This window comes from Calidris pugnax, unplaced genomic scaffold (genome assembly GCF_001431845.1).
Source record: "Calidris pugnax isolate Ruff unplaced genomic scaffold, ASM143184v1 scaffold21, whole genome shotgun sequence".
Classification (NCBI taxonomy): Eukaryota; Metazoa; Chordata; class Aves; order Charadriiformes; family Scolopacidae; genus Calidris; species Calidris pugnax.
The window spans coordinates 2132493-2159120 of NW_015090770.1; the positions used below are offsets into that span (position 1 = coordinate 2132493).

The 26628-nt window shown below is 47.9% G+C and overlaps 1 protein-coding gene across 1 annotated transcript in view; it reads left to right on the top strand.

The window, feature by feature from the left end:
* The first annotated feature begins 10511 nt into the window (after window positions 1–10511).
* The window catches only part of SLC12A8 (solute carrier family 12, member 8), a 59218-nt gene continuing 43101 nt past the window's right edge, over window positions 10512–26628 (top strand). Inside the window, exons 1-5 of the mRNA XM_014938762.1 lie at window positions 10512–10710; window positions 15841–16063; window positions 16821–16967; window positions 19896–20087; window positions 24796–25027. Coding sequence (XP_014794248.1) covers window positions 15995–16063; window positions 16821–16967; window positions 19896–20087; window positions 24796–25027 — 640 coding nt within the window. The 5' untranslated portion in view covers window positions 10512–10710; window positions 15841–15994. The remainder of the gene's footprint in view (window positions 10711–15840; window positions 16064–16820; window positions 16968–19895; window positions 20088–24795; window positions 25028–26628) is intronic.

The window sequence follows — 26628 nt, forward strand, 5'->3', positions numbered from 1 at the left end:
TCCTGGGAATCCGTTGGGAAATTTTAACAGGCAGAAAGATGCTTATGCAGTCGGTACCAGTACACATGTGAACTTTCAAATTACATGGTTGGTACTGAAGCAAATGAATAACGTTAGAGTTTCCTCGTGTTAAATGTTTTACTAAAATGAAGCCTTGTAACTTTGAAAGTTCATTCAACTTGGGGTAATGCATGTTTATGTTAGGCATGTAATGCATTTAGCTAAAACTCACTTCGCAAAGGACAAGTACTAAAAGAGTATTACTGCTAATGGAAAGACATGTCTTTAAGTTAAAATTCAAACTTTTGTTCAGTTTTAATTTGCTTTGTGTCAGGGAAATAAATTTATAGTCGCTTTTGCTCTACTCGGCATATGAAACCTTACGTTTCCTTTTTAAAATGACATCTTTTGGTAGGAAACACAAACTGAGGCAAGCAAACATTTCTAAGAGTTGTTTCTTGCTTTCCTTAATCCAATGGATGGAAAGGTAATATTGTGTAAACAACATTATTTTATTTTTTTATGCAATATCATGCTGTAAAGATGATTTATCGAATAAGGATGTACCTATGATTGAATCTTTGATTCTGCACAGCTAGAGTTTATATATAAATATAAATGTGTCTTGACAATCAAGGACTTATGTCAGTCTTCCTTTATGACGTTTCTTATTGTTATGCATTCCATTTGTTTGACTTGAGTATTTGTATTGTCTGTAAAGTATGTAATGTTTTTATAGCTTGTTTTAAAAAAAAAACAAAAAACAAAAACAAAACAAAAAAGCCTGTAAATAGTTACGGACTGATGGCAGTACCGCTCTGTTGGAAGGCATATGATGATGTACTGTTTGTAAGCAATAATACACGACAGTGCTAACTTTACAAGTAGCATAAGGATAAGTTCCAAAAATACCTTTGGGAGTTAATAGCCTTGTTTGAGTTAATGAATATTCTTAAGCATTTTTTTTTTTTTTTTTTATATATATAAATAAATTCAGATGTCCTCCTGCTGGAGTGTATAACGTTGTTTACACAGCACAATTTTCAGTCGCGGAGGGGACAGTCTGTAGATGTGTGGCTTCATCCCTACACTGCTTTGAGTAGGAAATGGATGGCTGGGCTGCACTTCTGCGCGAGGAGGAGGAGGACTGCAAAAGTTGAATAGCTCTGTCTCGAAAGGACGAGAGATACTATTCTGCTTCTGCCCTGGTTCCTGACAATTCCTCTGCTTAAATTTGGAGTCTTTTAAGTCCTGATGCTGAACTGATGAGACTTGGGCCTCCAGTAGGAAGGAGTAGTTCTCTTCTTATTTCATATACAGACAAACAGGGAGCTTACAAGTCACGTCTTCATTCGAGTCGCAAATTTTTTAAATTATGAGGTGATGAGATGGGTTTATTCCGATAAACTAAACGTCACACTTACCGTTTGAATTGAATAGGTATCAGACTGTACAGAGCAGCATAACTATTTGAACAGTCATCACTGCTTTAGAACCCCCCCTCCCCAATTTATAAATGTATATGACCTACATTTTATAGGAAAAAAATGTTTTTAAATGCTAGTCATTTATATAATATGTGCTTTGAAGGATTTGCTAGTCCACTTCTGTCACTTTTAGTACACTGGTATCTTTTATATGTAATGTATGCTTTTTATTATTATTATTATTATATTATTATTATTATTATTGTAGTAAAGCATTTCAGTAGGAGGAATTTTGCAACAGTATGAGGGGTTGAAATTTTCATTGTCAGAAATGAATTATACTGGACTTTGTCTGTCTGGTCTTGTCTTTCTTTTAATGCTGTCTGGAAGGGAACTTGGTATTCAATAAAGCAAGTGACCTCCTTTTATTCTGAAGGCATACTATGTAGTGCTGAATTGGATCTGGAATTATGATGAATTTGAAGACAGAGAAATTAGTACAAAATCTAGTGTACAGAAGAAATTGTGTTATGAAAAACCTGATGATATATATATAGTGGAACACTGTTACAGTGCGTTTTCTGATATAGTGTTATTTTCCTGAAGTCCATATGCCTTCTTTGTATTTCAATTAATAATAAAAAAAAATTAATCCGTATAGATAAATTTAGAATAATAGGTCTATTTCAATGATTATACAGTATTTCTTTATCCTACAACATCAATTCCGTCCCTTTATTATCAGACAAAAGACCATAACCTGAATTTCATTAGTAAAAGTATGTATGTATATAGGTGAGAGATGGTTTTATAGGAACCTGAAAAGTATGAATTTGTATATTCCTTATGTTTCTGACAGAAATTAGTATGTGAGTCTTTCTTTATTCCTCTGAAATGAGGAATTTTCCTGATATCAAGAGTGTGTGTGTGAGTGTGTGGGTGTAGGTACATGAAAGATGTTTAGGTCTCATGGCAAAAATGATACAAGTATAAAAGGATTTAATGTAGTTCAACCCATCACTTACATTTAATATGTAAAAGAAATGTTTAAATTTCATAATTCAAAAAAAGACAAAAATAGTTTTTCAGGAAATAAAACTATTTGGATAGCAGGCTTGACCAAATGAATTTTTTTTTTTGGGGGTGGGTGGGTGGTTTAAACTTAATATATTTTAAATGATTTTATTTCTGCCTTTACTTCTGCCCTAAAAGCAACTTAAAATATTTTGGGAGTGACTCTTCCTGTTCATTTGACTGTGAGTGTAATTTATATCATGGTTTACAAAATGTGGCATGAAGGATTGGATTGTTTTATCTGTATAATACAGTGAAAGATTGCTTTGCTCTTTTTTTTTTTTTTTTTTTATGGTGAATGGTATTGTATTCGTAGGATTGATTTATTCATTAAGTGACTTAATGAGTTTCATCACTTTTGACATTATTGTTTTCTTAATGGTTAACTTAGTCTTTTGGGGTTTATAATACCCTTGTATGTATTGTGATACTACGGGAAGTTATGTTTTTGCTTTATTTTTAATTAAACTAATAGTTTGATAATTTATATTTGCAAATGATGCATTTAAAATGTGGTCACTTGCTGTTTGGAAAATAAATATAGAATACTGTTTTATGAATAGACTTAGCGGTATTTTTCATGTTAGATAATTTCAAACAATCTTTTCTAATGAGGCAGATGAAGGCATGTAGAGATAACGTATCGTTGTGCAAGAACTGAAGTGGATACCTTCAACAGTTAATTGAAATATTTAAATATTTGACTTGAGATGTATAAAACTTATTTGGGTTTTGTTTCCCCTTTGGATATCCTTCTTGCCTCTTTTGATTATGGAAAACAGAATCTCTGACCTTAATTTAAATCCTGGACTTCTTAGAAGATTGCACTGGAATCACTTTAATAGTAACACCCAGTATTAGACCAGCTTTCCTTTTGTGATCTTGTTTACACTAGAGGGAATTTATTCAGTGCCAGCAACTCTTCTTGCGAATGAGAATCAGGACTTTGTTTTAATCTCAGTTGCAAGAAAAGTGAACTTTTACTACTCAAGTTTTTAGCCTATTGGGTAACAATGTGCAGTGTATGCGCTACATCGTTGCGTAGCGTGGGTAGTATACAGAGTATTTAATATGTAACATAGATTTTTCTATTGTTGAAGCAAATATGTAAAAAAAAAAAAAAAAATTGAAGATCATGGCATTAATGCACTTACAAAACCAGAAATGTGCCCTGTAGCATTATTTACTGATAATTTAGTTTTCTCGCCTTTATTTATTCATGTGTTAAACGCATTGTTTTCCCTGAATCTTTTGGTAGCATCACTCCTGATAAAGGCTTGATTTTTGTGAAATGCCTGGCTCTCTTGATTTTACTTCGTGTAAGAACAAGTTTTGTGTGAGAAAATGTTTGAAAGTCTCATGGTACCTTTTTAAGAGGGAAAAAAAAATATCTATCTTGTGAAGTTCTGTGCTCAAACTTGAGCCGTGATCAGGTGAGCCCTGCAGCAAGAGCCGTGTGGGTCCAGGATGCTGGTGGCTCCCTCCTGGTGGGTACAGCCCCAGTCCTGGAGCCCCCAGTGTCACTCCCTGGGTGTTCTCCACCAGCCACCTTGGGGAGACCCCTCTCTGGGCAGCGGTGGCTGCGGGAGAGGAGCTTCTCACCTGGCTTTAGCCTAGACCCCTTCTGAGGACGTTGAAGCCAGTTGTCTGAATTTGTGTGGTAGCGGAGAAGGGGTTCTCATGAGGTTTGCTCTGTCATCTCCCCCAGGGGACAGCAGCCCGGGCAGGGATGACCACGCAGAGCCCCAGGGCAGTGACAGATGGAGTCAGCACAGACCTTTCTGCAGGGACTTTCGGGAATGGCTGCCCTTGCTGGGTCCCTCTGAGCCGTGGTGGGTCATCGTCACTGCTGTCCCATACTGCTGAGGTGTGGAATGAACACAGCCACCAAGACTCGATGTGACTTTGTTTCGCTGTTAACTCCAGTGTGCACGGTTTGGTACTGCTTTTTAAAACAGCCTGTGGAGAACTTGACACGGTGTGTTAACATCCGGCCAGTGTAGTGACTGCTCTTCATGGTTTGGTGTTCAATAGTTTTAAAATGTGGGTGCACTTTGCAGTATGCCTCAGTCAGCAGCGTCCACATACTCCTCTGCCCTCCTTGGCTTTAGTTTTGTTATGGTTGCTTACATTAGTGATACTGATTTTTTTTTTATTTGGTTTTAATTATGTGGTGAAAATAAGAAATCAAAGCTGATGGTTTCTGCTTATTGACTTCGCTATTTGACAATTTTAATCGTGAAAGTGATGCTGAAAAGAAGACATTTTCCAGTATTTTGATGTGAAAACAATTGCCAGAACCTACACTTTGTGTTGAGTGAGAAAAATAATCCATTAAATTAGGTTGGGTTTTTTTTATTTGGTTGGTTTTGGTTTTTTGGGTTTCTTTTGCTAGGAGAAGGAAACAGTTTTCTGTTAAAATGATTGATTATTTTTTTATTTAGAGGATTGGAAAAAATATTTCTCTCTGAAATGAATATTTTTTCTTGCAGTGCACGGGAGAAGCTTTTGTAGCTGCAGAACAGGCAGTGGTTTATGAAAGCAGAGAGATTTGGAGGTGGGTTGGTTTAGGGGAGGTCGCCTGGAGGAGCATCCAGTTTGTTGGTTTCAGGGTTTGGGCTTCTTAAGTTGGGCTTCTCAAATTCTGTTGCACTTGCCAAATCAACAGAGATAGTTTCCTATAGAATATTGTTTGCTTTTCTGTCTGCTTTAGTTGCCAAGATAATGGAGGTTAAAGAAGAGCTTTCCACTGGAAGGGGGTCAAAAGGGAGCTGGTGTGTGCTGTCCTTTCAGAAGCCCTGCCCTGGTCCCTCAGGTAAGTTGCCTCCTCCGCAGCGTCCTTCCCCTTTCACGTTGGGGCTGGTCTTCAGGCTGCAGGCTCTGCTCTCACTTTTGAATTTCAAAGGCATATACGTACCAGTCACTGGCAGGGATTAAATAGGATCATTTGATGAGGTTTGATCTTAAAACATGCGTGTGTATCTTTCGCAGTCTGGCCAACTACATCACTTCTGACTGTTGGTAGCCACGCACGTAATGAAAAAGCATGGGATCCAGTGCCTCCCTCCATTATTTGTACTTGCCTCTGGATGTTAGCTGGGTGTACAGCTAACTGCTGGTTTTTCCACTTGGAGCCCATCTCCCTGGGCACCTTTTCCACTTGGAGTCTACCTCCCGTCTTATGCAGGAGAGCCAAGGCATGATGATTGTACACTCCTACCTGCTGGTAGCAAAGTGGCTTGGCTTTTCTTATGGCCAACAGCTGCACCTTTCAGGCCTCTCGGTTGGAAATGTGGGTGCCTGGTCCCAAAGCAAGCTTTGTGCTGGTAGCTTTGGCGTAGGTCAGTGCATTGGCAGTAGCTGTCTTAATTTAGAGGAGGTGATGCCTTCTCCCCTGTACAGCCTGAGAGAGGTAAGCTGGCCCCGCTGTGGAGGTGCAAGCTGTGACACTGAGCATATGTTAGTTTTCACTTTTATTTGCATTTTTTTTTTTTTTTTCTCATGGTCAGATGTGATTGTTAGTGTCACTTCAGAGGGGCCAAGGTAACAGAGCTTTAGTAGCTGCCATTGGGTCAAAAGCAGTAGCTTGGCCTAAGTGAAACCAAGAGGGTTCCATTGTTTTGTATCAGGGAATGTAGCGATAGGACGAGGGTTGATGGTTTTAAACTGAAAGAGAGGAGATTTAGATTAGATATCAGGTTGCCCAGAGAAGCTGTGGATGCCCCATCCCTGGAGGTGTTCAAGGCCAGGCTGGATGGGGCTTTGAGCAACCTGGTCTGCTGGGAGGTGTCCCTGCCCATGGCAGGTGGGTTGGAACTGGATGATCTTTGTGGTCCCTTCCAACTCTAACCGTTTTATGATTTTAGCAGTGTAACTCATAAAACCCATATTTCTCTGCTGTAATATGAGTAACGACTGTTTAAGGTGTACAGTTTTTCCCACTCTGAAAGCTCTTCAGGAGCTTTTCTGTCTTGTCACAAGATAAACTGAGTCACGAGAGATGATAAAGCACCGACTGGGAGTGCTGGGAACACGTTCAGGGTATTGCCAGGTAATCTTGACCCTGCAGTAACACGTGAGAACAAAGCGGATCTCATCGGAAGCTCAAAGGAGGACTTGTTTGTTTTCTCTCAAGTCCTGTGTTTTCTTCCATTTGTCTTGCCCATTCCTGAAACCATCTTTGTTATAAAGCTAATTAGAGACAAAACAGCCTAAGAAAGTTACAGCTCGGAAAGAGGGATGAGCAAGTAGACGGGTACCAGTGCGCCAAAGCGATCTTTTCCTCCAGAACAGGGGTGGGAAAGGAGGATTTTCTCGAGGATGGTATTTGTTGGCTTAAGGGAAAGTGTCAAATGAAATTAGAGGGGGTGATCAGTCCCCTAGTCATTTTCAGTGAAAAATTTTTTCACTGAAAGGGTTATCAGATATTGGAATGGGCTGCCCAGGGAGGTGGTTGAGGCACCATCCCTGGAGGTGTTCAAAAGATGGGTTGATGTAGTTCTGGGAGGTATGGTTTAGTGATGGTGATGCTTCTTGTTTGTTGTGCGGGTGTCTATTTTTGTCAGTTAGGTTGACGGTTGGACAAGATGATCTTTGAGGTCCCTTCCAACCTAGAAGATTCTGTGATTCTGTGTAGTGAGAGCAGTGGATGTTGCAGGAGCTTGAAAATGAGCCGTTGATGCCAGTGTGAGCCCCTCCATTGGGTGCAGAAACGCATTTGGGCAGTGTTTGCTCTCAGAGAGTCCCTCGTGTTGCCTAAAACTCCTCTTTAAGGAATGGAAACAAGGATGTTGTTTGTGGTGGTGCTCAGGTGCTACACCAGTATCTGCTGTTACCACGCGCTGGACAAAATCAGGTAAAATGCATTTTAAAAACAAAGTATTTTGCAGTTTACAGCTATGAGGGAAGTCGAATAAAGGTCGACTGGCTTTTCGTTTCCTGTGAGAACGTACTCTTTGTGTGTAACAGCCCGTTTTGCTGTTGATGTAGGGTTTGTCTGTAGCTCATTAAGCGATGTGATTAGCTAAATGGTGTAGTTTATTCACAGTTCGTGCTGTGTGTGTACATGGAAGTTGGCTTGTGCGTTGCTGTGTTAGGAAAGACGGGTATGTCTGGCAACTGAAGAAGACCATGATGAGTTATGGGATAATTAACATCCATTCTACTGAGAACCAATCCCACCCACATCTCGTGGGATTGCTCAGACCTGTGGATATTTCAAATTCACATCTTCTCTTGCTGACCCACCTCTGTGCTGCTGCTTTCCCTGCTTCTGGAGGCCACGTTTGTGTCTTGGACACCCCTGTATTTTTTCCTTTTCCTGTTTTACCCCACGTAAACTTCTGTCCCCTCCCTCACTCCCTTAAATCCATCTCCAGTCTCCATCCCCTGGAGCAGTTTCCACCAAGTGACACTGTACGGGCTATCGAAAGTCTGCTCAAATCACAGTTCAGGATGCTTGGTGCTCAGTCTGCTGGGCTTTGGATGCTCCATCTGACAGTCCTGAGGACCTACGTAGCTTGGGGGGAAGGATTCCTGCTGGTCTCTGGAACTCGCAGCATCCGTTGCTGGCCCTAAAAGTGCTCAAGAATCGGACTTTGATAAAGTTTTTAGTTCAGCTTTTAGTGGTGTTTTTTCTCCCAGCAGAGCTAAGGTGTTCAGCATGAGGAGGAAGAATTTTTAGTGAGGCCTTTATAAAGCTTTTGTCAGGTGGTTTGCGGTGGTTTTCCTTGAGGGTGGCGTAGACCTCGGGGCGGTGCGGAGCGGAGGAAGGCTCGCACGAGGACAGTGGTGGCCGTGCCAGCCGTGAGTCACGCAGCCGGTCCCGTCCCACACTGTCACGCACTCACTGTGAGCAATCACAGCCAGAGCTGCTTCACTCCCGTTCCTCTTCCCTCTCCGTTTCCAAAGCTGCTCTTCTGAAAGACAGCGACCCACTTTGCACGTGACAGCCGCTTGCTGGTTGTCCTTGGAGGAGTGGAGGTGTGTGTCAGCCCCCGGCTCCGCTGGCGTGTCGGCTCTGGAAGAGCCACGTGCTCCTCGGGAAGGCAGGCAGCCCCGCTGCCGCCTCATCCGCTTGCCAACAGGGAAAATGTTGAAAATTGGCCACGACTTAAATAGGAACAGACGGAGACCAGCACCGAGGCGCTCCTGAAAGGGATGTTTAACAGCAGTGCTTGGTGATGCTAGTCATGGGATCACGGAACTGCCAGAGTTGGAAGGGACCTTCTAGAGATCATCTAGTCCAACTCCCCTGCCAAAGCAGGGTTGCCCAGAGCACATCACTCAGGGCTGCATCCAGGTGGATCTTGAAGATCTCCAGAGAAGGGGACTCCATGACCCCCCTGGGCAGCCTGTTCCAGGGCTCCATAACCCTCAGAGGAAAGAAGTTCTTCCTCATATTTGAGTGGAACTTCCCATGTTCCAGCTTGTGCCCGTTGCCCCTCGTCCTATTGCTGGAAACCACTGAAAAGAGTCCAGCTCCATCATCCTTCAACCCACCCTTTAGGAACTTGTAAACAGAGATAAGGTCTCCCCTCAGTCTTCTCCAGGCTAAAGAGTCCCCAGGTCTCTCAGCCTTTCCTCATAAGGGAGGTGCTCCAATCCCTCCATCATCTTTGTTGCCCTACGTTGGACTCTCTCCAGTAGCTCCCTGTCTCTCTTTAACTGGGGAGCCCAGAACTGGATGCAGTATTCCAGTTGTGGCCTCACCAGTGCAGACAGAGCAGAGGGGGAGAATGATCTCCTTGACCTACTGACCACACTCTTCCCTATGTAGCCCAGGATTCCTAATCTGGGGAAGAATGACCTCCTTAATCTACTGGCCAGACTCTTCCCTATGCAGCCCAGGATTCCATTGGCTCTCTTGGCCACAAGGGCACATTGATGGCTCATGGAAAGTTTACTATCCACCAGGACCCCCAGATCTTTTTCCTCAGAAGTGCTTTCCAGCAGGTCCACCCCCAACCTGTGTTGGTGCCTGGGGTTCTTCCTCCCCTTGAAAATACCTCTGGCTGGTTTTCTGCAGTCCTTATTTCCAGCGGGGAGGCAGGATTTCCTAAAGGAGTGCTCAGCGGTGGGAGGTGGCAGTGGCACCTGCCCCAGGAGACTTCTTCAGCGCTTGCTTAGGGTTGCACACGCGTGTTTGAAAATACCTCTGGCTGGATTTCTGCCGTCCTTATTTCCAGCAGGGAGGCAGGATTTCCTAAAGGAGTGCTCAGCGGTGGGAGGTGGCAGTGGCACCTGCCCCAGGAGACTTCTTCAGCGCTTGCTTAGGGTTGCACACGCGTGTGTAGGGGCGGATGCGCCTGCAGGCAAGGCCCAGGGCTCGGTCCTCAGGCAATCAGTGACTCTTCACCAGTTCTGCAACAAATCGAAGCTACTTATTTCAGATTTGGCACTGGCCCGTGAGATGAGAGAATCTGCCCCGACCTGTTCCCTGTTAATCGTAAAGAGCATCCCCTTTGAAGGGAGCCAGAGGAGAGCTTCTGAAATATTCCAGGAATGGGATATTGTGGGGAGAAGTTCCCTCAGGCTCCATCCTCCTTTGAGAAGTTGTGTCTTCTCTGTGCTCTTGCTTTCCTTTTCTGCCACTGGCTCATCCTCGGTGTTTCTAAGAGAAAAGGCTCGTTTCCACTTTGCCCCTGCGGGACACTCTGGAAAATCCAAGCAGGTTTGCTGGATTACATGGATGTTTGATACGGATACTTCACTCAAAATTAAAACAGCCCTAACTCTTTTTGCCTTACTTCACTTTGGAAGCAAGAGAAGTCAGGGAATGCTGTTTGAGGTCGGAGGAAGGGGGTGTCTGGCGTTAAGATTTAATCCTATTCACATCCAGACGATCCAAAATTTTGTGCCTTTAGCTGGGATGGAGCTGTGCCCAGGCAAGGGTGCCAGGGTGCCGTGGCCGCCCTCGACAGGGAAGTTCCGCTGGAGCCAGTTCCTCCTGAAACCAGGTGGTGACCGCTCCCATGCGGAATCGCGTCCTGTTTCCCCGCCAGCTTTCCCTCCAGCTAGGATTTTGATTATTTATTTTTGTTTTTTTTGTTTGGTTGGTCAAACTCCTGAGAATTTCAGATTTAGTGGAAGTCTAACCCCCCTTCCCACAGCCATGAGCTGGGTTCCCTCCCCTCAGCGCTGCCCCTACGACCCGCTTTGGCACCGCCACCTCCCAGCCCCCCTCCTGGAAGGAAAATCTGCGGAAAAGGTAAAAAAAAATACAAAACAAATCACCCGAGTGGGTAGAAGCCACCAGGTGTGTGGGTGGGGGGGTTACCCGCTGGGTGCCCGCCCCGGGGGTGGAGGGGGGGGCAGCGCTGCCCGGGCAGACGTGGCAAAAGATAAAAGGCAAAGAAAAAGGAGGGGAAAAAAGCAGAAGAAAGGCAAAAAAAAAAAAGGGAAAAGCAAAAAAGCAGAAAAAAGTAAAGAAAAAGGAAAAGAAAAAAATAAAGAAAAAAGCTAAAAGAAAGAAAAAGACAAAGCAAAAAAGGCAACAACAACAAAAAAAATAGAAAAAATGGAAAGAAAAAACAGAAAAAAGACAAAAGTAAAGCAAAAAAAAGGCAAATAAAAAGACTAGTTAAGAAAATAGGAAAGAAAAAAAAAAAGCAGAAAGAAAAGCAGAAAAAAAGGCAGAAGAAAATAATATAATAAAACAAAACAAAAAGAAATAAAAAAAAAAGGAGGAAAGAAAAAAAAAAAGCAGAAAGAAAAGCAGAAAAAAAGGCAGAAGAAAATAATATAATAAAACAAAACAAAAAGAAATAAAAAAAAAAGGAGGAAAGAAAAAAAAAAAGCAGAAAGAAAAGCAGAAAAAAAGGCAGAAGAAAATAATATAATAAAACAAAACAAAAAGAAATAAAAAAAAAAGGAGGAAAGAAAAAAAAAAAGCAGAAAGAAAAGCAGAAAAAAAGGCAGAAGAAAATAATATAATAAAACAAAACAAAAAGAAATAAAAAAAAAAGGAGGAAAGAAAAAAAAAAAAAAAAAAAAGGAAGAGGGAGCAGGCCCTGGCAGGGTTTGCCGGGAAGGGGTGGGCTCAGTCCCGGTGCGGCGATGGGCCGGGTCGGGCCGGGAGCCCCCAGCGGGGTCAGTGTCCCGATCCCGGTGCCATTCCCGGTGCCGTTCCCGGTCCCCCCGCGGGCCGGGGCACGAAGGTGTTGGCAGAACCGCAGCCTCCTGCCCGCACCGGGGATGGAGCTGCCGGGGGGAGCCTGTTCCGCCGCGGTAGTTCCGCCGCAGAGAGGGGTAAAAAACCAAAAAAGCGTTGTGTAATTGTCCCGGCTGCGGCGGTGGATGAGGAGCTGGGAATAAGCAGGCGCTCCGGTGTGCGGCGTTCCCTTCCCCGCACCGATGGCCGCTTCGTTCCCCTTTAATCCCCGCCTTCCTCGGGGTCCCCTAAATGAGGTGTTTGTAACCAACTTGACCCGGAAAGGAGCTGAGGGGATTTGTTAAAACTAAAGTGCTGTTGGCTGCTGGGTCCCTTGAGGGAGGGAGGCTTGGAAGTGCCTCCTCTGGCAGGGAAGGAGGCTTTGGGAGGTGGTGGGACCACACGCAGTTTTGGGCTTGGGAAGGCGTTCACCTCTCCTCTGGAAACTCAGCCAGATGTTGAGGAGCTCGGAGCCGCCAGGCTTCGCTCAGAAGTGGCTTCGGCGTGACAATTAGTAAAATATTGCTTTGAGAGGGTGCGCGGAGGGCAGGGAGATCTCGTCTGTAGGAACCTGGTTCTGGGATTGGATGTAAAAGCGTGGCAGGGAAAGGAGATGAGCCTTCGTAACATTTCGGCGCCGAGGTTTGCTAATGATCTTCTGCTCTCTCGAGCACTAAATGGTATGGAAAGATTAGAACAACAGATTTAATTTATAGACTGGTTAGCGTCTTTGGCAGGAACTTTAGGGAAAGTGCTATCAATTAACTTTGGAGTGAGAGGCTCACTTATATTAGAGGAAGATTGTGCTTGTTTGGTGTTTTTGGCAGAGTGGGGTTTATAGCAGAAGAAGCTTCTGCTGGGTCGGTGACCTAGAGAGATAATACAGCCACAAAACATCCCCGTGTTGTGCAGGGATTTGGAAACCACGCTGTGGTGGTCACCTGCTGCCTGGGACGAGGAGAAGGCTCCTGCACCAAGGAATTCCCACTTGCAGACCCTAAATTATAAAAATATGTGGTTAGGGGATGTGGCTGTGTTTGTAGTGGCCCCTCCTGGCACCTTTGTTTGCTTTGGTCACCTCCTAGGGCTGAATTGGGTCCGTACGTTGAGGAGGGGGGATGTGGTTGTGTTGGTAGTGGCCCCTCCTGGCATCTTTGTTTGCTTTGGTCACCTCCTAGGGCTGAATTGGGTCCGTACGTTGAGGAGGGATGTAAACAACAGCAGGATTGAGTAATAAGGCGTTAGGCAGTTGGAAACGCCACAGAGGAGCGATGGTGGAGAGGCAATTTCCTGCAATTGCGGAGGAGAAAGCTCTCAAAGCTTTCTCCCCCCCCGGGAGCGGGGCTAAGTGGAAAGAGGACAGGGCAGGAGAGGGGTTCGAGCGCTGAGAAAAAGGAAGAAAAATGTGAGATAAGGGGATTTGAATGTCTTCGAGGCTAATGTTTCCTGCAAAGTGAGCTCTGGGTGTGAAATCTGTGCATGGAGCCCTTCTCTCAAGTTTTGGATTGATGATACAGGTGCATCAAACCTGCCCGTGGTCACACACCGGGCATGCTGAACGGGCCACCCTGAGCTGTGGCAAGAGGTCGGGGCCACCTCCTTCTGAGCTTCCTTGGTGGAGCAGTGTGGGGGCTTGCAGGGCTGGAGCCTCTTCCTACGCCCACCAGGAACTGCTGGGGAAGACAGGAGTTTGGATGACCGCGGTGAATCCTTTGCTGAGCGAGATCTCTGGCGAGGAAGGAATGTCAGGAGAATATGGCTTTTCAATTGCAATCTTGTTCCGTGTTGTGTATTTTCTTCCTTTTTTTTTTATGACTATGGCTATTTGCATTAAAACATGAGCTTTGTTTCTTTGGAGTTCATCTGCTCCTGCTGCTTTTGCCCTGCTGGAAGCCCCAATCTCCCCGCAACAGCAGCCAGTTGTGAGATTGTGAAGGGCTCTTTGCTTCAAAGAGAGGAGAGGGAGCAGCGGGGAATCGGTGAACTCATACAGCTCTGGTGCTGCTTAACTGGCCACGTGGACGGGGAGAAGAAAAACCTCCCGTGCTGGCCATTGTAGCCCAGCTGCAGGAGACCCCAAACGCCATGGTGGAGCAGCAGCAGCATTGGTTAGTTATTACTGGATATTTAAAAGTAGAATAATAAAGGCAGGATGGTGAAAGGGCTGATCTGGGAGCTGGGATTCAGACCTTGATGGAGAAATTTCAGAGTCACCCAAAGTGCTTTCTCTCTTTCTCTTGTCCCTGTGAAATAGGAAAAGCACGTTTCTGTTGGTTGTCTTGTCTCCACAGCTTGTAAGCTTGAGAAGTCAGCGATTCCTACATTGTGCCCATGGTACATTTGGTCTCTGGTCTCAACTAAGGTGTCCAGCCACTGGTAAAAGCCATGGGTGACCACAGTTGGTTCTTCTAATTATGTGAGCTCAACTGGCCAGGAAACTATTGGCCCCAGGAGAGCCAACGATCCAGGCAAAGTGTCCTCTCCACAGCTGTGGGGCATGTCTTGCTCCCCTCTGGCTGCAGTCCTCTTTGTCTTAGCTGGGCATGGTGCAGCTGTGCTGAGGAATAGCCAGAAAGGCTCTGCTGGCAGTTGGTGTGGGACACTGTGGGCAACTGGTTGATGGCCATGACAAGACCATTTGGGGAAAGTTAAGACTTGCAGTCAGCTGGAGGGAGGTGTAGGAAAGCAGTTCTCTATGATTAGAGGGCGAACTTCATAAAAGAACCACCCCAATGAGGAGAAGAACCAGCAATTTTGAGGTAGAAAAATGTTTGTGCTGGCCTTCCCCTTCTGTAATGGGTTCAGTTGTCCTTGAAATAAAGCTCAATGCTGCTTTCTTGGTGCTTAGGCCTGACCGACTGCAGCCATGATGACTGTACCTCCAAGGGTGGGCATGGCTATGGAGAAAGGCTCCTGTGGGTTGGTGCAGGGGATGTGGCTGAGAGCATCAGGAATGCAGAGTGTTGGGTCTGTGGTGGTGGACACCTTCAGCTGCTCCAGTTGTATCTCTGCAGCGTACTGGAAGAAGGACAGAGCTGGGTAACAAGGTTGTGTGTCAGGGGAGAGCTTACATTGGTGGGACTCAGTCTGCAGAAGGTACATCTGAAGTGGGTATGACCAAGGCTGGTAGTGTCTCTGGGGTAACATACTTCAGAAGGGGAACAAAGAGACCTGCACAACTGCAGCCAGAGTGAGGAGTGAGAACGTGTGAGCAACAACTCTGCAGACACCAAGGTAAGTGAAGGAGTGCTGAGGGAGAAGGTGCTCTAGGTGCACCTAGATATTCTTCTGCAGAGGACTGTGGTAAGGCAGGCTGTCCTCCTGCAGCCCATAGAGGTTAACGGTGGAGCAGATATCCACCTGCAGCCCATGGAGATCCCCACACTGGAGCAGGTGGATGTCTGAAGGAGTCTGTGACCCTGTGGGGGACCCACGCTGGAGCAGGCTCCTCGTGGGGCCCATGAACTGTGAATCTGGGGAGAGAGGAGCCCAGGCTGCAGCAGGTTTTCTGGCAGGATTTGTGACCCTGTGGGGTCTGTGGCACTGGAGCAGTCTGTTCCCGAAGGACTGTACCCCATGGAAGGATTCATGTTGGAGAATTTCGTGGAGGACTGTCTCCTGTGGCTGGGACCCCACACTGGAGCAGGTGGATGTCTGAAGGAGTCTGTGACCCTGTGGGGGACCCACGCTGGAGCAGGCTCCTGGTGGGACCCATGAACTGTGAATCTGTGGAGAGAGGAGCCCAGGCTGGAGCAGGTTTTCTGGCAGGATTTGTGACCCTGTGGGGTCTGTGGCACTGGAGCAGTCTGTTCCCGAAGGACTGTACCCCATGGAAGGATTCATGTTGGAGAATTTCGTGGAGGACTGTCTCCTGTGGCTGGGACCCCACACTGGAGCAGGGAAGAGTGTGAGGAGTCCTCCCCCTGAGGAGGAGAAGCAATAGAAATATCTGATGAACTGACCCCAACCCCATTGCCCACCCCCCTGTGCCACTTGAGGGGAGGAGGTAGAGAATTTAGGAGTGAAGTTGAGCCAGGAAGAGGGGAGGGATGGTGGGAAGGTGTTTTTGAAATTTAGTTTTGATTTGTCTTGACCCTACTCTGATTGGAGTCTGTATTGCCTGTGATGAGAATTGCTGAGTGATCTCCCTGTCCTTATCTCTGCCTTCTCTCTTTCCTGCTTTCACAGTAAGTGCAATAAAATCATGAATCTTCTACATCGGAGGATCCAGCACGGCAGGAATTTGACCGAGGAGAATAGCTGACCTTCTGCTGGGATCGGGCTCGCCTGCTGCAGTGTTAGGGCTGTGCGTTGGGCAGGTGGAGGCAAGGCCAAGGATACCATGTTCAGCCTGAGTGGTGCCAGGAGCGAGGGGTACGTCCAAGAGCTGTTCCACGAGGAAGCACAGCAGGTATGGTGGAGAGCCAGTTGCCTTCATAGCCCAAGTTTCCATCTCCGGTGGTCTCTGCACCTCCTCCTGAAGTCACAAGACCACCCTTCTTTCTGCGGCTTAAACCTCAGGGGCTGCATTTGGAAAGGGAAGGGACTTGGTTTCCAGAGTTGCAGTGGGAAAGCTGCAGTTGCCCTGGAGTTTCAGCTCTCAGTTCCAGCAGCTCTGAAATTCACTGGTGCCCTGAGTGACAGAGTCCCGTGTTTCCTCTAGAAACAGTGTCCTGATCCCCAGATCTGTAGCAGGTGGCTGTGTGTGATGGTTAGGCCATCTTAACCTCTTCTGTCAGTCCCATTTGGTCCAGCCTGGTTTGTCATCTCATCTAAGAGACTTCTCCAGTGTGCTGAGGATTCTGCTTATCTTGGTGGGGTGTTTGGCAGGGACAACGTGCAGCTGCAGGCTCTGTAAAAGCATCCCTTGGATGATGTGTCTGGTTCAGGTAACATAATGAACGGGGTTAATTCGCTGAGGCTGAGGAGAATTCTGTTGCTGCTTATCCTACAAGAATATAAATAGGGCGTTACAGGGAACTCCCTCTTCCAGGGCCTGGGGATCTCAACAGCTCTGCTGCCCCTTCATCTTAGAGACAACTTGTGGCAAAGTGGTGTCTTAGCAGCTGTTGGTGGCCATCCCACTGCTGGTGGTTGGCTGTTGCACCACTTCTGCAGCTGGCCCGTAAAGCACGAGAGGTTAAACTGAAGGCTTTGCTTTTCTCTAGGTATCTCAAACACAGACCAAGCCCTGGTGGAAGATCCAGCTGTTTGTGTGGGAGCCGGTGCTTTTTGGTACGTGGGATGGCGTCTTCACCTCCTGCATGATCAACATTTTTGGAGTGGTTCTTTTCCTGAGGACGGGATGGCTCGTGGTGAGTGAGCGCTGACTTTCTGAATGTGTGAATAGGCATTGTCCTCCTCACCTCCTTACCTCCTGTCTCCCAGGTGTTTTGGATTCTGTGCTGCTCCTCATAGGCAGTCAGCTGGTTAATGTCCTCTGGCGTTTTGTAGCATTTCAAAAAATGTCACTAACATGGAAAGCTGAAGTGGTCTTTGTAAGTGATTTCCTATTTTAGCTTCAGGAAAGAAATAGGAAAACACAACAACCAACCTTGACAATGACCAGGGGCACCCTTGTGTTGTATTGTTGAGATGAAACAACTGTTTTTCAGGTAAAGCTTATCACCACAGTTACAGCTACTCAGCCATCTTCCCAAACCCACTGCAGCAGGTCTCTTCCAAACATGTCTATATTGCAGTCCCCAATGTCTTGAACCGCCATCCTCGGTCAGGCAAAATTGTCACCGCTGTCAAAGGGACTTCCACTTGAAGTGGAAGTATCTCCACTTCAATATTATCTCACCCAGGGTCAGAGCCTGGAAGAGCGTCTCTGCTCCCCTCTTGATGCAAAATATTGTATTGTCCCTTAAAATTTCCCCTTAAAAGAAGGACGGATCCTCCAGGGACCAGTGGAATTTGAGCTTTGGGTAGAGTTCATGTCACAGGCATGAGTTCATGTCACAGGCGTGGTGGACATCTTCCAAAAGGAGCAGGAAGCCACTTGCACTTGTGCCGAAAATGGCTTTGCAGGGGCCTTTGAGGGGAGCTGCAGTTGTGGTGGTGGAGAAGTTGGGATGATCTTGCTACCTCCCTTTTCCTCCTGATCTTGCCTTCTCCATGTCTCCTTTGAAAGCAAGTCACTGCTGGAGCGAACACAAATAAAAATAAAGCCAGTAAATAAAAGAAAAACTGAAACAGCTGGAAGCGAGCACAAAAGGGAAGGGAGGAGAAGTCAGGGTTGGCAGAGAGCTCCCCTGGCAGAGGACAGTCATGTCGAGCTGTTCGCAGAGTTAGGCTTTTGCTATAAATTTCCTGAGCCTGGGCTGGTAGAGCTTTGTGATTCCAGGGGACCCTAATCTTGCCGAAATCCTCAGGGCGGTTGTAACTGGCTGCACTAACCCCCTCCAGCAGGAACGCATAGATAGGCATCAGTGTCTAATGGGGGCTTTTTCTTCCCACTTTCTCTTCTTGCTGCTGTTGCTGTGAGGCCAGTTTCCCTCCCTGCTCTTCGGGTTAACCCTTGGATTGGCCATTAACTAGTGGCTGCCATAGCCTGGTGCCACCAGATTCTGGAGAAGCCCGAGGCTTTCGTGTACGTTTGCGTGTGTGCACCTATTTTTCTTTTTTTTTTTGGACTGAAGCGCGTCATATTTATTAACCCTTTTAACCTGAGGGCAAGCTGTTGAAGAAAAAGAACTATTGTCCTTTTGAAAAAGACGTGTGGGGCTGTAGTGGGCTGTGGTGCTGACCCAGCCAGCAGCTGCCTTTATAGCGAGCCTTGGCTCCCTTCCCTACTGACCAGATAAAACCCGTGTCAAAGGCAGCGGGGTGCTTCAACCAAAATAGGATTTTATGATGATAGCGACATCCTGAATGTGTTTCTGTTGTTTCACAAAGAAGGGAAAAGAGAAAAAAAAAAAAAATAAAATATATATATATATATCTGGGATTTCAACCAACCCCAAAGCTGAGAAGCGGCTTTTTAGTGCTGGTGGCGAACAAAGCCCATCAAGGCTAGTGTGACCTCAGGAATGAGCATTGCAGGAGCAAGGCTGGAAAGGAGGGATGTGGACATGGCCTGCAGTCTCAGTAGAGGCAGGGGAAGGGAAGCCAGGCGTTAAGGAAGCGCTGGAGGAGATTTCTGGTGGTGCAGTTGGAATCACTGAGCGATGTGTCAGCAGGGGAGAAGGTGGGCTGGAGCACGGGGGAAAACTTTTGACTCTAGAAGATGAATTACGGCCATGTGCGAGAGGGTTGGAAGGTCCCGAGCTCAGAAGAGGTGCTTGAATGCTTTTGGAGGTACTGAGGGCCATCGGTTTCTGAAAATCCGACCGAAATGGCAAACAAAACCTTCAAAAATAGTGATGATGCTGGCTGTTAAAGCTGCCAACATGGACCTACAGGTGGGTTTGTTCAGGGGCTTTGGCTCCTCACCCCCAGCGGCACCATGGCTGGTGCAGCACCTCCTCCCCACTGCCCCCAGCAGCAAGGAGTCCTTTTTTCCTTCCTCGGGGCTGAATCCTCTGCACAAAACTCCCCCGAGAACAGGGAGAGCGAGAGGCGCTGGGCGTGCGTCCTGCGGGTACGGCACCGCGTGCGCTGGTGTGTCAGAGTGTGATTTATCCTCCACGCCAGGTTGCCTGTGGGGTTTTGTTCTTTGGCATCTCATTGTCTGGGAGGATCAGAGCTTTTAAAGGTAAATGTTCTGAAAAATTAAAATGTGAGCTGAATAATGCTGTTAATAAATCGGCTGTTGCAAATCCCAGAGGTTCAGTTTTGAAACTGCTTTTTGTTATGGAAGTGGTTTTTGGGTGGTTTGTTTGGTTGTTTGGTTTTTTTTTAAGCATGTCATTCTAAAACATGCAAATAGAGAGTGATCCCCTGCCCACGGTGGCTGAATCATTGTTTGACATCATTCTTTTTAAACCAGAGGACAAAATCAGTGATTCATGCAGGAGCCCAGTGACGGAGCAGAACCTGCTCATGCAGAGGTCTGTCCAGCCACAGGACGAAGCAGGTCTTCAAAGGGGTGCTAATAGAAACTTTGGCAATCAGTTTGGCAATCAATTACATTAATTAGATAAATACGGGTATGTGTGTGTTTTTCTTTTAATCTGTAATGACTCCAGATTCATTGATCACTAGTGACCCGAAGCAGATAGACAGGTCCTTTTTCTGTATCAACAGAGTTGGTGTGACTTGATCTTTATTTGATTTTTTTCTTCTTTTTTTCATTCCAGGGAAACACTGGCATTATAATGGGCATGTTTCTGGTGTCCTTTGTCGCCCTGGTCGCCCTGGTGACAATCTTATCTGGAATTGGGGTGTGTGAGAAGTGCAGCATCAGAAGTGGAGGAGTCTACTCCATGATTTCTACTGTCCTTGGAGGTCAAGTAGGAGGGACCATTGGCCTCCTTTATATTTTTGGCCAGGTAATTAAAAACAAAAAGTTATTTAAAGAAAATGTTGAAACTGCAAAGCAGATCTGAATCTTTTGCTTTCCTGCCATAGCAAGTAATGCTCCAAGAAGACTGGGGGGAGACCTTATAGCATCTTTCCAGTGTCTGAAGGGTACCTGCAAGAAAGCTGTAGAGGGACTTTTTACAAGGGCATGTAGTGATAGGATGAGGGGCAAGGGCTTTAAACTGGAAGAGAGTAGATTTAGGTGAGATACCAGGAAGTAAGTCGGCACTATCAGGGTACTGAGGCACTGGAACAGGTTGCCCAGGGAAGTTGTGGATGCTCCATCCCTGGAGGGGTTCAAGGCCAGGCTGGATGGGGCTTTGAGCAACCTGGTCTGGTGGGAGGTATCCCTGCCCATGGCAGGGGGGTTGGAACTCAATGATCTTTAAGGTCCCTTCCAACCCAAACCATTTTATGATTCTATGATTGTGTAAGTAAAACCTGAGTAATGCTCCACTATGCTGGACAGCATGGGAGGGCACCATGGGGAGCATTCAGTCCCGCTCTGCTCCCCCAGAACAAGCCTGTGCGTGGCCATGTGCCACCTGGCATAGGTCACAATGGTGGAGGAACTGGGTATCTCAACAAGCAAACCGTGCAGGACATGCCCTCCCATCCCAAATTACCCCCATTGCCAGGACATGCCTTTGCTGGTGAGAGACTTGACTTAAACTGAAGGGGGAGAGGCCATGGTGGCCACCTGAAGCCCAGCGAGCAGCTGTGGGCTGGCGGCTTGGCCTTGGCGTGCTCCCTGTGCCCTTAGGGACTAGGCAAGCCTTGGCTGATTCTCCATGGGAGCCAGCAGAAGTGGAGCTGGTACGGGGAGGAGAGCTGGGCAGCGGCAAGGGCAACAGCTAACTGACTTCTTGAGATCCCAATGTCACAGTTCTGGGTTTTCTGAAAGGCCCCAAGGAGCTGTCGTGGTGGTGAAGCACTGAAATACACAAGTAGTAAACATAAAAAATGGAAAGTAATCTCTTAAGCCTGCAGTAACTTAACCCCCTCCCCCCATAAAGATGTTATGAACGGTATAAAATGTGGTGAGCAGAGAAGCATTTTTATTGAGGTTTGTTTTTAACTGACTGGCTTGCAGCAACCTCCGAAAAACCCTTAAAAGCCCCCGAACCAAAAATAATCCCCTCTTCTCCTTTCACTCCAGATTAAAAGCAAGTGTCCATAAAATGCAAACTGAACACAGTTACAAGCCAAGATATGGAAACGGGCCACACATGAGAATCCTTCCTGTCATATTTTCCACTCTGGCTCTGCGAGCCAACCCCGTCTGGGAAAGCAATCAGGATGCAGCCTGTCCTGAGGGTCGTAAAAGCTGGGCTGCGGCCTCCTCGGCATCCCGTGGGGGCTGCGGGGTGGGAGCTGGCAGCTCACTCAGGAACGCTTTGCCCACTCCCAAAAGCTGATGCCTTTCCCTTCTCTTTGGCCGTGTCTTCTGCCCAGCGTTCTTCGGACCAGCTGCAGGCTGCTCCCCACTCCCCGGCTACAAGGTGCTGGTGTAACCTCCGTCCCGAGGCGAGTTTCGCTAGAAATGGGGGTGTTCCCCATCCTTGCACTCTTCGTGCAAATCGCATGAGGTTCAACCAAGCCAAGTGCAGGGTCCTGCACCTGGGACGGGGCAACCCCAGGCACAAATACAGGGTGGGTGGAGAATGGCTGGAGAGCAGCCCTGAGGAGAAGGACTTGGGGGTGTTGGTGGATGAGAAGCTCACCATGAGCCGGCAATGTGCACTGGCAGCCCAGAGAGCCAACCCCATCCTGGGCTGCATCAAGAGATGCAGGTCACGGGAGGTGATTCTGCCCCTCTGCTCTGTGCTCATGAGACCCCACCTGGAGTACTGTGTCCAGCTTTGGAGTCCTCAACACAGGAAGGACATGGATCTGCTGGAACAGGTCCAGCGGAGGGCCATGAAAATGATCAGAGGGATGGAGCACCTCTCGTATGAGGAAAGCTGAGAGAGCTGGGGTTGTTCAGCCTGGAGAAGAGAAGGCTCCAGGGAGATCTCATAGCGACCTTCCAATATCTGAAGGGAGCTACAGGAGAGCTGGGGAGGGACTCTTTGTCAGGAAGTGCAGTGACAGGACAAGGGGTAACGGTTTTAAACTGGAAGAGGGGAGATTTAGATTAGATACCAGGAAGAAATTCTTTCCTGTGAGGGTGGTGAGGCACTGGAACAGGTTGCCCAGAGAAGCTGTGGATGCCCCATCCCTGGAGGTGTTCAAGGCCAGGCTGGATGGGGCTTTGGGCAACCTGGTCTGGTGGGAGGTGTCCCTGCCCATGGCAGGGGGGTTGGAACTAGATGATCTTTAAGGTCCCTTCCAGCCCAAACCATTTCATGATTCTGATTCTCTGGTCTGTCTGGGGCAAGTGGGGAACGGCTGGCAACGTGCTGCTGATGCCCTGGGAGATGAGAGGTGGTGGCTCAGTGCCCTGGGGATGCTGTGGAGATGGGCTCCTGCTGCATCAGCCAAGGCAAGCTGAGACCCAGCTGGGCTTTGCTGTCCTCCTGGGATGTTCCAGAGGAGAGGCTTAACCAGATTGCCCTAAATGATGCTGCACGTGTCTGCTAGGTCCTACGGAGACCAATATGTGTTTGCTCACCATAGCTCTAACCATGGGGCCAAGATATGGCCTTTGCTTTGCAGTTTCCTTTCCTGGAGTGGTTTGCAGTAATTCCTGTCTGTGTAAGCAGAGGTTTTCCAGGGTCAAACCCTAAAATCCCAAAAGCAGATATGGTGGCAGCACTTATTTGGGTGTTGAAAATCAGTTATATTCCTCATCCAGCAAACCGTGTGGTTTACAAAGGCTCGTAAGGGACTGATTTCTGCGAATTTCAGCTTAGAACTCAGTTCTGATTTCAAGACAGGTAGCTCATGAGAAACCAGCCCATGTCACAGTGCTGCTGGGGCCCTGGCCATTACTTTTTGCAGAGCAGTGGGTTGGTTTTGGGCACCCAGCTCCTCCATTCTGCTCTTGGTTCATCTGAAGAAATGCTTCAAGGAGGCTTGTGGTGCTGAGATTGTTGGTTTGCTCCACTCTGCTCCCTTCAGAGTGTCCTCACACATTGCCATCCTTGGCGTGAAAGGAAAGAAAACTTAGTTATGAAAACTTAACTTCTTTGAAAGCTGATGTTGGTCAGGTACACGGAGTTGGGGTTTGGTGATACTGCTTTCTGTCTACAGGACCTTTCCTCATGCAAGAGGCAAGAGCTACACCTGATTTTAATGAGTGTATCAGAGTTACATTCTGTTTGTGGGTTTTCTGGCTTCAGGTCTCAAGTGCAGTTTTTGAAGGTGCCCAAAGCAGGGCTGTGCTGGCATGAGGTATTGTCCTCTGCTATCTCAGGAAGGACCTGTTTTCCGGAGAGCACCTGTGTAGGATGTGCGTGGTCCACTTGGTGGTGGTGTAGGCCATGCTAAACACAAATAAACAAGAATACATCCACTTATTGGGGATTAACTTGCACAGTCTGAGGTATCTGTGGTGGAGACATTCACGGTGGGGCTACCAGCAAGGAGAGACTTTCAGGGTGTAGTTCTCCTGATCTCTGCTATGTGTCTGCCTGTGATGGAAGTGAATCCTTCTCTAGGATCTCCAACTTGTAGGTGTGGAATCTGAATTGGTGAATCCTCCACACCTTGCTGGCTGAAGATCACATGAGAACCCACAGCACCTGCTCTGGGTTGGGTTGTCTTGAACACCCTCAATGGGGTAGTGTTGTGTTGGTCCAAGGGGGATCTATGAGAAAGGAGGTGTCTGCTCTGACTCTTGCTGGTTTGGGTGGGGGTTTTCTCCTTTCCAGTCGTGTGGGAGCTGTTCTGCACATCCCTCATCCATGGATGGGGATAGTGGGGTCACAGGACCCAAGGTCACACCACCTGCATAGTGTGCCCTAACCTGGTTTGTCAGGAATACCGTGCACTGGAAAGGGTTGTTGCTGGAATGTCAGCTAGTGGGACCCTCCGGAGGGAAATGTCCTGGTATTTAGGCTCACTGCCCGGCAGTGGGGTTGGAGGCTGCAGATGTCCTGTCCTGGAGACTCTCAGCCACCCAGGGCAGAGCGTGTCCTGCCCTGCAGCAAGGCAAACAAGCAGCTTTCCCGGGAGCTCAGGGGGCAGGGCTCGCACAATGCGCTCTCCTCAAAAGCGCAGGCTCAGTTCCAGCAACGAGATGGGGAGCCGGTGAGACATCAGGCTTCACATCCAAACTAAACACCGAGTTAAAAATAACCCCTGGGAGGCAACGGAGGGGGAAACGAATGGCTGTTCTTCAGGCAGGTGTTGAATGGGGACCCTTTCCTTCAGAGAAACAGAAGAAGGGGTGAAGCTCAGAGGTTGACTCATCCTTTTCTCTCTCGGAGAAGCCAGTGTGGTTTCTCCTGGAGCATTAATGGAAGGTAAATTTAAAGCCAGTGGAGAGTTGCTGGGCTGCTGGCCCTAGCGCCCAGTCTTCTCTCTTTACCCGGCAGTAGGTGTGCTGCCCTGGCAGTGTGCTGTCTTACAGCCATAAAGTTCAGTCCCTCTGGGCCAGAGTAACATGAAAGATTGTATTGTGACAGCAAATGTGTGTCCATCTGAGCAGAGACCCCCCCAGAAGCCCAGCGTGTGGGGCTGCAGATGGGCATCCCTTCTTCTGTGGGGCACTCACAGAGCTCCCTCCTTCAGTGTGCTGCAGGTGCCATGTACATCACTGGCTTTGCGGAGTCCATCGCAGATGTCCTGAGCCTCAGCAACATCTGGGCGGTGCGTGGGATCTCCCTGGCTGTCCTCCTGGGCCTGCTGGGGATCAACCTGGCTGGGGTGAAGTGGATCATCAGGCTCCAGCTCCTGCTGCTCTTGCTGCTGGCTGTCTCGACGCTGGACTTTGTCATCGGGTCCTTTACACACCTTGATCCAGGTAAAACTGGGAGTTCATCACATTGGGCGTCATGAGGCACTAATCCCTCGGGGGTTTTCTCCTTAGGTGTCTTTGTGAAGTTACACATCTGGGCGGAGGTGGAGTTCAGCGCTTCCAGCCATGTCTCCATCCTTTGCCTTTTAGAGGCAACCCGTGATTTTGCAAGGAGTAAGTATTTCCAGAGCATGACTGAAGATGCCTCACTAATTTGGGTCTTTAACCTCAGGAATCGAGCTCTCAATGTGTGTGCCTGTTATCCTTGTCTTCCCCTCAGAAGTTTCTAACAGGAGAGCATCTGAGTTTGTGGTCCCTGTGTGTAGCCTTCTGCTGTCTGACTGTGTTGAGCATTGTGCCCACGAAGACGGGGGACTGTGACCTGGAGGAGATCTTCTCCCCAGAGACCCCTGAGGTCACTTAGACCTGGGCTGTGATGAGCTCTGTCGCCAGCGCTGGCCCTGGGCTGCACCCTGCTGGATTTGCTGCCCAGGGCCATGTTGGGGAGCCAAGGAAGGGGCTGGGTGGGTTGGGGCAGGTGACTGCTGGGGTTTCAAGGAGCTGTGGGTACAAATATGCCCCCTCAACCTTCCCCGGCCTTGACTTCAGCCTGCAGGGCAGCCCCAGCTCAGGCAAGGTGGAGGTTCGGGACTCCCACCTGCAGCCCCACTTGCCCCCCGGACCCTTTTCCCCTCCCTCTGTCCTCGTCCCGAGAGATGTTTGCAGGGAAACGTATCTAAAAGCACGGGGAGTTGTGGTGGAAGGGGTCCATGAGCGCTGCAGTGGCCGCTCCAGCAATAATGAAGTGTAATTAGCTGAGTAAACAGAAGGTGTCACCTTCTTCTTGCCTTCCCCTGTGTCCAGCAGCACCTCAGGGGGTTGCAGGGGAACCTGCTAAAGTTGTTTTAAAGGAAAGATCTTCAGTTTTGGTTTAGTTTAGGATTCAGCTGCCAAGTTGGGCGGGAGGAGGTGAGTCACGTAGGTGTTCGTAGCACTGATGGTGTGGCTGTGTGTTCACACTCCTGTGTTGTTGTGTGCTGCTGGGTACGGTGTACAAGAGTGGTGGGGTGGGGGCTGAAGCTGCTGCACCAGCAGCTGCTGTTCTCTCAGAGAGAACCCTGTGGAAAGGTGTTTAGCTTGTAAGAAATGCCCCAAATGAAAGCCAGCAAAAATCTCAGCAGACACTTGGAAATGAGGACGAAGCGAGGACGGTTGTGCTCGGTGCGGCGTGTTTTGCAGAGAAAGCAACTGACCTGCTCCAAACAGCTGTGTTTCATAGGAAGTTGTTTTCTAAAGGAAACGGGGGGGGGGGGGGGGTTTTTTTCTAACAGAAACTAGAGAAAGGAAGGGAAACAACACGGTTGAGTGTTGCAGATGCTGCAGGTTAGCTGTGACTGGCTAAAGAGAGGAGGGTTTCCAGGGCATGGGTTGAGCTGACGGTGGCCACATCCAAGGCCCAAGCACCAGTACCCCAGAGCACTGCTGCCCATGCAGTGGGACCTGTAGCCATACAGGGGACACCTATGGGTTTCTCTGCTTTAACAGACTCATTCTGTGTGAGAGGACTGTTTTGAGCCCAGGCTGAGCGGTTGGTCCCTCCCAGGTCC